Raw genomic sequence first — 12,411 nt, forward strand, 5'->3', positions numbered from 1 at the left:
GGAAAGTCGAGTATTCTTATAATTTTCTTATTAGAAAACCCAATCAATCTAACCTAATAATGTTTGTTGCAAACCCAGGAACTCGTGATTTGTAACCGAACAATTTAACAACTAAACCAACCAGGCGCTTAGATATTTAAGTCCCATTGGATTGTTGTAAGAAAGAGTCGCGTGCACAAACTAGTTTGAATGAAACATCCAGCATCTGGTGAATGTTTGTTTATACAAAGTACGTAACCAGTCCACACAATAGCCTGACCTATATCGGGTGACGTAAGAACGCTTAAGGGCCTCTGCCCTTCTCATTCGCACACGACATTTGGCGTTATTATACTGAACTTGCGTGCCCTAGAAACATATAATGTGTTTTTCTCTTTCAAAAGCTTTCTTGACCGATTTTAAGAGGCTCTTTAGACAGGTATAATTTTACCCCAAGAGTAAGTTTAACGCAGTAAGTGAATGCTAGCCTCATTTTAAGCGACTGTTTTTGTTTTGATATCCGTGTTAGACTTAAAATTTTAAGGTAACACTAAAAGGACATTACTAAAGCCTCAGTTAAAAAATAAGCGTTCCCTTGTCCTTAATCTTATTTTCACTATTTAAAGAACCGCTTGTTAGGTGTAAAGTCTATGTTCAACTACGGATTACGAGGGCCTGGATTAGATGGCCGGGCCGGATCAAGAATTCTTAGGTATTGGGTTTTTCTATGCCTATGTAAAGCGGTGATAGCCCAGTGGGTAGGATTTCAGCTTTACTTTCGGGAGGCCGAGTTCTAGTCCTACTGACTGAGCTTTCACCGCTACCCACCATACAACACATATCTTAAAATATGCTCTCTACGTATGTACTCCGCAGGACCGTTCTTTATGGCTCAAAATGCTCTTCAAGGCACGGGCATAGACCCCACTAATTAAATAACTACGTGCTGGCACTAAGAATTCCTAATAGAAAAACTCACCAACTCATTACTGGTCCACTACAGGGCACGGGTCTCCTCCCACAGTGAGATGGGGTTAAGGCCTTAGTACACCACGCTGGCCCAGGGCGGATAAGTGGACTCCACACACCATTGTGGTATGCAGGTATGCAGGTTTCCTCACAATGTTTTCCTTCACCGTTGAAGCGAGTGATATTTTAATTGCTTAAAACGCACATAACTTAGAAAAGTTACACGTTTTTTTTGCATCAGGTGGTTAACAAATGTCTGCATTCATCCACGATATATTATACCTATTTACCGGTACAGTTGCTTATTCGGTCCACGTTACCAATATAGACAGTCAGACAGGCCCTAGAATCTGCCAGATCTTCATCATAGATACATACACTTAAACTCATTTTCGATACGACGGCGACGTCTGGTTTCCATATTTATTCACATAATTTTATGGTGCGTTGGTGACAATCAGACATAACCCTTGAGTTGACCAGATCCATAGATACATATAGTTAAACTAATTTTCAAAGCGACGCGAGCGACGGGTGTATAGTTTCTGGATTGTTCACCCTTTTTTGTTCACCACGCTCAATGACATAAAAGGCTGGATGAGAAAGGTGTGGATGAAGCTCACGTTGAGCAGGACATGCAGAGGTTGTTAATTGATTAGCAGATCCTGGATCTGTAGAGCATCGTGCACGAAACGAAATTGAGATTTGAGAGCACGTGTAAGAAATTTAGGGCCTGAATGGTGAGGCAAGGCTAAAACAACAGGAGTAATCCTTCCGCATCCGCGTAGGAAATAGTGCCCCAATTTAGACCAAACCACTTATGCGCTTTAGATTGGTTGTACATTTACACGCAACCGTGTACATGGGTAAAAGATTTTTTTTAATAGTTGCTGAACCCTGAAGTTTTCTTCTTTTTTCTTTCATTAACTGACTTACAAATAAGAGGAGGTCCTCAATTCCCGGGAGAACTCTTGAGGAGTTCTCCCGGGCATTAACACCCTTGCTTCGGGAAAAGCCATATTTTGTAGGGGGTTATGAAATAAAATGAAATGAGATGAAAATGAAATGAAATGAAAATACACTTTATTGTACACCAAATAAAAAAATTAAAAAAACAAGCATTAGAAAAAAAAGGAGACAGGTACAATAGGCGGCCTTATCGCTTAAAACCGATCTCTACCAGGCAACCTATGAAATCAAATTGAATACATGAAGTTGTGAAGAAGGGTTAGGGTGTACACAAAGTAATACTTGAATAATAAACATAAAATACCAAAATATACATATTTCATTAGAGTTATGAGTAGTTGACAATTCACTATCAATTCTTAGATATGATTGCAAACCTACCCACTATATAGCGTGGAAAAAAATTTTTTGACTATAAATATTTGCGACAATATTTTTATTTCTGTGCCAAGTAAAATGTAGAAACTACTGGTACTTTTCTTGCTTCTATATAAAAAGGTATACGAAGTGTATGTTCTATACATAGTAACTTTCTACATTTTACCAATGACCGACTTAAAATGTTGTAGAAAATACAACTAAAGGGCAAGAAATAATCTTGCCCTTTAGTTGTATGACAAAGTAGATAATTTTTTGTCAAAAAAATTACACTTACCTTACCTTACACGTACCTTGTTGGTAATGATTTTTTGTCTCGCCGACTAACCTATCCAAGCCAAAACAAACTGATGTTCTTTTTCTCTGTTAGGAAATATGCATGCCTAAAAGTTCTCAATAATAAAGATTTGAGGTGTTTGAATTCTACCAATCTACACTTGGTCTGCATATTGAACTACGGGCTGAAACAAAAGGAGGCTCGCGCGCTCTGGTGGGCTGGTAATGAAATAAAAATTAAAAATAAAATGAAATTTATTGTCAAAATATTCGTCAGTTTACAATAGTGTTGGGAATCCTGAAGTAAGTTTTAAAATAAAATCCGTGTCTCAGGGTCGCCGCTCTCCTCCGTATACATAATGAATTGAAACTTGAATGAAAATCGGGACTTTCTAAGCTTCACTTTCCCAGCAGAAGGACATACGCTGAGGATGTTTATCACAAATCGACTATTAAAGTTTCATTACGAAGCAAAGTGACCCAAATTTGCAGTAGGTATTAATATAAATTCATTTTATTTCATTTCTTAATGTCACATTGAAAGCCTGTTGCCAAACAAGGATCCAATTTAAATGCAAATGCTAAAATACCTATTTGTTACGAGATATTTATCAAGTACAAATCCAGGGCCGTGATTGACGTCGCCCTGCGGTACGGTTTCGACTATAATGGACCGGTGACATTAACTACACTTTTGGTATGCTATGGTTGTCACTTGGGTATGTCAATTTGCATTTTTTCTATATGTGTATAATGTACTGGTTGATGGGACTTGAATGGATGTAATTTTTGAACCCGCGAAATGAGGAACCTGCGAACTTCCCCGTCGTCAAGGTATTTTGTATGGTTTAGTAAAAGAATTTATGTACCTACCAAAACAAAACTAAATAAAATCTAAAACGTCTTTGAAACCACTGCAGCAAGGCATAGTGCCTAGGATGCTGGCAGCATTGCCTCTTCGAATGGCCAAACTATTTATTTGGCCAAGGAACTCTAGGATCACCGGTGGACAATATTTTTAGACGCCGCGGAGGCGTGAACTCTGCGACAAGTTGAAAAGAAAAAGATCTTAGCCTTAAACATGTGGTGATGGAGGCGTATGCTTGGAGTCTCTAAACCGAATTTCGAACCAACGTCTCCATACTACAAGAACTCGGGATGTCTTCCATGCATTGTAATGATGAAGTCAAATCCGCTGTGGGCGGCCCCTTGCATGAGTGAACCAGGATGTCTGCCAGTAGCATTTGCTCCAAACAGCGTCACTATATGATGACCACGCTCAAAGTGACAAGAGTATAAAGACAATGACGAGTATGTTTTAAAGCCATACGCTATTTCTAGGCGCTCCAAACGCTCCAAACGCTGCGTTTTCCATAGTTGCGTTTTATTTCCCACTTGGCAGAGTGAGTTTGATAGTTTACATATTCTTTGTTGGGATTTCATACACGTTTTTAATGCTCCTTCGGATAATGCCTAAATAATGTTTATGTACATAACATGAAATCGCTAATAAAGGTTTATAAAAAAATATATACGTAAGATATTTGTTGAAATTAAGTAAGAGCAAATTAGAAGTGAGGTTGGTTATTAAAAGTTTGGGATAAAACAAAAAATAGTACTTCTATTTTACAGCAGTTTTTATGGTTGTTCTTATTCAATCTTGCCAGAAAGGCTGGAGACAGATCTGGATGTAAATTGACTTAGAGATAGATTTTATTTTGGAATATAGCACATGTCTAAGCTTCTTTCTATCACAGAAAAAATAAAGATTACACTGATTTGTAATAAACCTTAATAAACGCGGGCGAAATCGCAAGCTACAGCTAGTGTGGTATTATGGTTACAATTTTGGTGAAAGCCCAGTGGGTAGGAGCTCGACTTCACTTTCGGGGGCCGAGTTCGAATCCCAGCACGCACCTGTAACTTTTCTAAGTTAATGTGTGTTTAAAGTACAATTAAAATATGTATCACTTGCTTCAACGGTGAAGGAAACATCGTTAGGAAACCTGCTTGCCTGAGTTCTACATAATGTTCTCAAAGGTGCGTGGAGTCCACCAATCCGCACTAGGCCAGCGTGGTGGACCCCTTCTCATTGTGGAAGCCCTGTAGTGGGCCGGTAATGGGTTGATATGATTATGTTGTATTAAACGTAAGCTTATAGAAAAGTCCTATTATAGTAGGTATAAAGGACTACGTAATCGTTAAAAAAGCTTGGGTGTGAATTATTGCTCTAATCAGGTTGCTCTTCTAATCATTTTAAATCACGATGTGAGATGGTGATAACAAAAAAACACCCGGCTATGTTTGTTGTGGGCTTCTTCTTAGACCAGGACGCGTTTGGAACCCTCGCAGCTTTAGTTTTAAGTTTACGAATATGGTTATCGCCATCATATCACTACAGTGTAATTCTCTTCAAGTGCCACCTATGGGCCTCCTTGAATAAAGATATTTTTGTCTTTGACCTTGATGATGTTTACTTTAGCAACTGAATGAAACACGTGGAAATGGAAAAATGCAGGGCCAGGTCTCGTGACATTTTAGATCGCGTTTAGTTGCAACGTAAACTTAGTCAGACTTAGAAACCTCGGTCAGAGCTAGTATATCTACTATAAACTTTATTATGCTTTGAAATTTTAATGATGATAAATGTTGATGATAAACTAATGATTCCGACCGAACACAGTACTAGTTAGCAGCAATGTGTAATTTGCATTTTATCGTCCATTGAAGTAAGTTTTTGTACGATGTTGCACTTTTTGTAACTTACAGTCGTACCTTTATAATTTACTATATGTTGGCCACGGCTTCGCCCGCGTTTTGTTATGTTTTTAAATCATCTCGTAGGAACAGTTTGTTTGGGAGATGTGCAGCATTCAATATCGATGTAGTCCTACAGATATTTTTAAGTTTTAGTGAATCGGGTTTAGGTATGTGCATCTTTAAAAAGAACCATTTTTTTACAAGTAGTTCCTAAATTTTTTAAACTAGCGATAACTCCTCAATTAAATATTTATAAATAGTTGATGATAAAACTATGTATTTATAAAAGAACTAATTCAGCAATACTAATGTAACCCACTTTTGTTTCTACCGGCGATTTAATAAAATTTTAAAATTTAAGAACACAATAGCTTCTTTTCTCTATGCTGCGAATTAACTATGATGTTTTGATATATTTCCTCACGGACTTTTTAAAGGTAATAATGAGTTACTTGGGTTAAATTATTGAAATTTTGAATGAATGAATACACTTTTATTGTACACTACATAAACATCTAGAAAAATTATAAATAAACATTTAACAAAAAGTATACAATTTGGCGGCCTTATCGCTACACAGCGATCTCCTCTAGGCAACCAAAGGCGTAAAACACAGCTCAAGAAGAGACGTAGGTGGTGCATATAAATAAACATATATATCTGCATATAAACCTATAAATATATATACATATAATAAACTTACAATATAATATATAGAAACTGATAATTAATATATACCTACCTTAAGGATATCCTTTTATTATTTTATATAAATTATAGCCTTTACTTTAAGTGGTTAAAAGTGGTGTTGTATTTTCTGCTTGGTCCGTCAATTAATACTATAAAATCAAATCACATTCGTTAGAATGCCAGTACTTCTTTTTGTATGTATATTTTTCATAATTAGGGGAAAAAATCAGTACCTCCATGAAATTTCAATCATCATCATTCGTTATAAGCCGATTAATGCCCATCAGCTGAGCACAGACCTCCAGTCTCATAGTAGAGAAGGAATTAAAGCATAACCCCACCACGCTGCACTAAAGAGGGTTGGTGGTTGTTTATGGGATTAACCAATTGGTATAATACCCGAGACCGGGTAAAACGCCATACCAAACCATTCCGATCCGGAAATCGATCCCAGGACCGTTCATCATCAACCCATTAGTGCCCACTATTGGGCACGGGTCTCCTCCTACATAGACAAGGGTTTAGGCTGTAGTCCACCACGCTGGCCCAGTGCGGATTGGTGGACTGCATCCAAGACCATTATCCGTAGTTAAACATACTAATATTCAGCATGTTAGACAGGTAAATAATGAATATACTACGACAATACACACATCGCCATCTAGCCCCAAAGTAAGCGTAGCTTGTGTTATGTATACTAAGATGACTGATGAATATTTTTAAATAATAGAAGATAGACACCCAGACACTGCTAAACATCGAACCCACGGCCTCGGACTCAGAAAGCAGGGACGGGTCCACTGCACCAGTCGGCTTTCGTAAATGTAATAATAAAGAGTTAATATTTATTTATTTATTTAATTAGAAGACATTACAGTTGCCCAATTCGTCTTCCCGGGGCTATTAAAAGAATTTAAAAGCAAGTAATAATTACAAAAAATTTAATTAAATTAAAACATAAAAATAAGCTATATAAAATTAAGAATTTAAAAAAAACAATAATAATAACAATAACCAAAAGTTCAATAATAATAAAAACAAAACAAATAATTATTATCTTAGATCACCTATTCTCTAATAACATTTTAATTTGCTTTTGGCGGAGTGTGAAATATGTCCAGTTCCGAATTACTATGAGTTAGGTCATTGAGTAAGCGCAGCGCACGAGTCAGTGGGGCGTGCGTTATAATAATAATATAAGATAATATATATATATGTATTATAACATGATACCGAAGGTAATATTAGATCTACCTTCACCTAAGTTTAAACAATATATTAAAACACATTTAACAAATCGTGGTTGCTACACGATTGATGAATTCCTAAACGACAAGGCTGCTTGGAAGCAGGCCACTCCGCTATAATCTCTCACAAAACAGAATAATTCTTAAGATTGTTAAACTATAAAATGATGTTGGAAAAGAGCAATCTGCTGAGTTTCTTGCCGGCTCTTCGTAGTCACTACAAACAGACTGACTTGACGTTTCAAAAGTGCTTATAAATTAGGCCTACTTGAAATAAATGAATTTTGAATACTGAGACATTTAATAAATTTAAAATTAAAATTCAAAATTTCTTTATTCACGTAGGCCTATCACAGGCACTTATGAAGCGTTCATATATATACATGTTTACATAATTGTAAGGGGATGGTGATAACTTCGTTCGCCAACTTAAACCTAAAGCTACGAGTGTACCAAACGCCCTTTGGTCTAAGAAGAGCCCACAACAAACTTGCCTGGTGTTTTTTTTTGTTATCACCATCTCACAGTAAATTTATTTAGCTATGAAGCTAGAGCAATTCACGCAATAATATATTTGTGTCAGCCCTGAGACACCAATATTGCATTAATCATAGACTAGACAGTTTTGATCCCATTGTTCAGTAATATGCCCTACACGGAGGGACGTACTTCGAACTGAGTGTCATTGCAATCAATTATTTTATTGCTGACCTAGCGGTTCGAGTTCATGCACCTAAAATTTATAATACGAGTACGTTCAATTTTACCTCACAAACATTGAATTCTTAAATGGCTCAACCTTTGAGAGGTATGCTATTATTATAAATAAATAAATAAAAACGCCTTTTATTCCATGCAAAAAATATTACAAACAAAGTAAAAAAAAAATTCAGCTGAAGCAGCTATAAGCAGATTTCATCCGTGTGTTCTGTGATATGTGAGGCCGACCATCCGTCAATAGCTCTGCCTCTAATTTTACGAAGTGCATGTATTAGTAAAATCCCAAATGGAAGCACGTTTAAGTCTTCTAATCTCCATTGGGACACTGAGCGAAGTAGCCAGTTGTTGTGCTCAACTTCTTCCTTTATTGTTGTTATATTGAGATGCTTGTGTAGTTCTGTTATCTTAGTGAACCATGGTGCATTTGATATGGGTTTCAGGACTTTGTTTTGAAACCTTTGAAGTATTTCTAAATTCGAGTTTAATATATACATAGTAAAAAAATAATGTATTAAAAAAATTGTGTCTATAAAGTTTGAAATACAATTTCGTTTTAACATATTTTTTCTTTTATTATATTTAGGAATTAATTTATTATTATTTTCCATATTTAATTTGCAAGGACCCCTCTCAGGTACTTTTATTATATGGATATTTAAATGCAGATCGTAATAGTAGAGTGGTTTGTGACAGATTTGGAGAAGTTTTGCCGCCATGCTTTATAATAATTTACTAAGTTAAATTTTTAATTCGGTAAATTTTAACTACAAAGGTTTAAAAAAATTTCTTGCTGCTAATAAAAAAAATATGAACGTAAATTACTTAAAAAGTCAGAAACTTCCATATACATTTTCATCCCCTATTTGATGCCTTTGGAGCTGGAATTTTTAAAATATGTGAAACACGTATTTCTTTATTTTTAATAGAAAACCTAAAATCAAAGTTTCATGGAATTATCTTAAAAAATAAATTGATAAATAAAAAAATGGATTTTATACAAACTTTCGTCCCCCATTTAATTCTCTCAGGGTTGGAATTTTCAAAAATCCTTCCTTAGCGGATGCCTGCAATAATATCTATCTTTGTGCAAAATTTCAGCCCGATCCGTCAAGTGATAAGAGCTGTGCGTTAATCTGTCAGTCAGTCAGTCAGTCATCTTTGCGTTTTATAATAATCCACTTATTGCATAAACTGTTTACATTTTATGGTATTTTCATATTTGCTCTTATGAGATATAAAAATTGTGTTTATTTTGTTTTTTACCAATACAAGTTAGCCGTTGTCTGCAACCTCACCTGGTGATAACAGATGATGCAGTCTAAGATGGTAGCGGGCTAACTTGTTAGGGAGTATGGTAGTCGTACCTCTAAAAGGGGCGCGACTACCATACTCCGTAACAAGTTCAACGCGACATCATACCGGAACACTAAATTGCTTAGCGGCACGTCTTTGGTGTAGGGTAACTAGCCACGGCCGAAGCCAGACACAGTTACAGTTTTATTAAAGCAGTGAGCTTACAAATATTTACTTAATTTCCTTCTCTCTCTCTCTCTCTTTTTGTGCCTCTCCACTACTGGAGGTTGGACGTCAGCTCAGCAAACTTCTCGCGGTCTTGCGCCAAGCGAAACAATACTTCCACGCTTTCAACATTGGTCCATTCACGGATGTTGCGCAACCACGACTTCTTCCTCCTTCCAACACGTCGTTTGCCCTCTACTTTGCCCATCATTATGAGCCGGAGCAGCTGGTATCGCTCATGTCTCAGAACGTGGCCCAGATACTCGACCTTACGCTTCTTAATGATAAGCAGTAACTCCCGGCTTCTGGCGACGCGTTGGAGTACTCTCACGTTAGAAACTTTCTGTGTCCAGCTAATGCGGAGCATTCTACGATAGCACCACATCTCAAAGGCTTCGAGACGTTTCTGAGTATCGGCTTTTAGAGTCCAAGATTCACTACCGTACAAAACTACCGGCCAGACATAGCAGTGGAGTAATCTTACCCTGAGCCCTATCGAAAGCTTACGGCTGCACAAAACCTTCTCCATCCTTTTAAGGCTGGCTCGAGCAATTTCAATCCGGGTTCGGATTTCTTGTCCACAGTCCCATTCTTCATTTACCCAAGCCCCGAGGTATTTGTACATTTGGACCCGTTCTAGGTCTTGGCCTTCCACCTTAATTCTTGGCTTTAGATCCTTGTCTCCAGATGCCACCAGAACCTTGGTCTTATTAACATTCATATTCAACCCCGCCTTCAAACTGCACTCGTTGACCCTGTCTATTAATGTTTGTAGGTCCTTTTCTGAAGAGGCTATAAGCGGTGTCATCGGCATATCGCAGATTATTAACAACTTTACCGTTTATCTTGACTTAATTTCCTTATATATATATATTAATTTCCTTATATATATGTAATTAATTAGTTAGCTAACTTATTGGTGCCGCTATGCTGTGTTTGGCTCTGAAGGGCGTGGTTGCCGGTGCAATTACAGCCACATGAGGCTTAACACCTACGCCTCAAATAGTGTTAAGTTAAGGGCGGCACTATGCAGGCGAGTTCCGTGCCCTATGAAGTGTTGCTCTGTATACATATACTAAACATTTTCCACTTACCATCAAGAGTGTATCGCCGGTGCATCCAAGTGTTGCAGTGTTTGTACAAAAACGCCACTATGTCTGTTCGTATACAGGATCAGACTACGAGACCAATCCAATTGCAGCGAGGTGTGCGACAGGGAGATGTTATCTCCCCGAAACTATTTACCGCTGCGTTGGAGGACGTCTTTAAGCTTCTGGATTGGAACGGACTTGTAATCACCATTAACGGCGAGTACATCACTCAACTTCGGTTTGCCGACGATGCCATCATAATGGCAGAGACTCTGGGAGACCTTAATACGATGCTCAATGGCCTCAGCAGAGCTTCTCAACAGGTTGGCCTACGAATGAACATGAGCAAGACGAAGATTATGTCTAATGCTCATGTTCAGCTTCAACCAGTAATCGTTGAGAACACTGCACTCGAAATTATTGACGAATACGTATACCTAGGACACACGATCCAGTTAGGTAGGTCCGGTATTTCGAGAAGGAGGTGAACCGCCGAATCCAACTCGGATTTCGGGAAACTTCGTGACAACTTTTCGTCAAAAATCCCTGTGCCTAAAGACAAAAGTCTTCGAACAGTGCGTGTTGCCAGTGATGACCTATGGCTCTGAAACATGGTCGTTAACTATGGGCCTCATAAGAAGGCTCAGAGTCACTCAGCGGGCGATGGAGAGAGCTATGCTCGGAGTATCTCTACGCGATCAAATCAGAAATGTGGAGATTTGTAGAAGAACCAGAGTTACCGACATAGCTCAACGAGTCGCGAAACTGAAGTGGCAATGGGCCGGGCACATAGTTCGGAGAAAGGATGGACGTTGGGGTCCCAAGGTGCTGGAATGGCAGCCCCGAACTGGTAAGCGCAGCGTTGGTCGGCCCCCAACGAGGTGGACAGACGACATTAAGCGCGTCGCAGGTAGCCGCTGGATCCAAGCAGCTCAGAACCGTGGAACTTGGAACTCCCTACAAAAGACCTATGTCCAGCAGTGGACGTCTATCGGTTGATGTGATGATGATGATGATGATGAAGAGTGTCTATCAATTTTTACCATAAAAAAAAGTTGAATAAGCTATGTTTTCATTGGGTACTTTAAATAGGCGGTATTAGTAGCAACTTCGATACAACATTCTTATAGACCGGACAGACAGACGGACAGTGTCGCAGTCTCCCTTTTATGGAATCATAAAAAGACTTGGTTGTATTTTAACAACCTTGCATGCAATAAACTAAAACTTCATTTGAATTTGTCAATAAATTATATTTGTATACGGTTAAATTGTGCATTCTAACTTACAGTTGTTTGACTAACCATTCAGGCGTGTTATTCTGTAAGACCAAGTTCGTCGTTGAGTTCGCTGTCGAAATATTTGCCACCTCTCATGCGGGTTGCTAGGCTACATCTCTACGAAAAATAAGCGTATTCGAATTGCGACTACTTGGACCTTTTCAAATATTAAATCTAATTCTTTTCGAACAACGCATTTTTATTATGATTTTTACATCACATCATTTGATAAAAAAAATTAAGAAAAATTGTACCACCCATACCATATCATAAGGCTGCAGGACACAGCTCCTTTTAAACTGGAAAGGTTTTATACCCGTAGTCCATCACGCTTGTCCAGTAAGTATTGGTAGACTTGCAAAGTGTTTGAGAACATAAGAAAGAATCGGCAGGCCGGTTTTGTCATAATGTTTTCACAGTTTAGGCAAGTGATATTTTATCGCCTAGAACGCACATTACCGAGAAAGAAATTAAACCTCTATAGAGGGAATTGCTATTGCATGGTCATACCTATATTTTTTAATAAGTTACCAA

The 12,411-nt window shown here is 37.9% G+C and overlaps 1 protein-coding gene across 1 annotated transcript; it reads right to left on the minus strand.

The window, feature by feature from the left end:
- Positions 1 to 9,558: 9,558 nt before the first annotated feature.
- Positions 9,559 to 9,987, minus strand: LOC120633082. Its single transcript, XM_039903181.1, has one exon. It carries the CDS (start codon positions 9,889 to 9,891, stop codon positions 9,559 to 9,561), a length of 333 nt encoding a protein of 110 aa, XP_039759115.1. The 5' UTR covers positions 9,892 to 9,987.
- Positions 9,988 to 12,411: the final 2,424 nt, after the last annotated feature.

The sequence above is a fragment of the Pararge aegeria genome, chromosome 2 (genome assembly GCF_905163445.1).
Source record: "Pararge aegeria chromosome 2, ilParAegt1.1, whole genome shotgun sequence".
NCBI lineage: Eukaryota > Metazoa > Arthropoda > Insecta > Lepidoptera > Nymphalidae > Pararge > Pararge aegeria.

Bases quoted from the DNA above. Each gene is read 5' to 3' on its own strand.
- LOC120633082 (XM_039903181.1), bottom strand. From the start codon at position 9,891: ATGTGGTGCTATCGTAGAATGCTCCGCATTAGCTGGACACAGAAAGTT.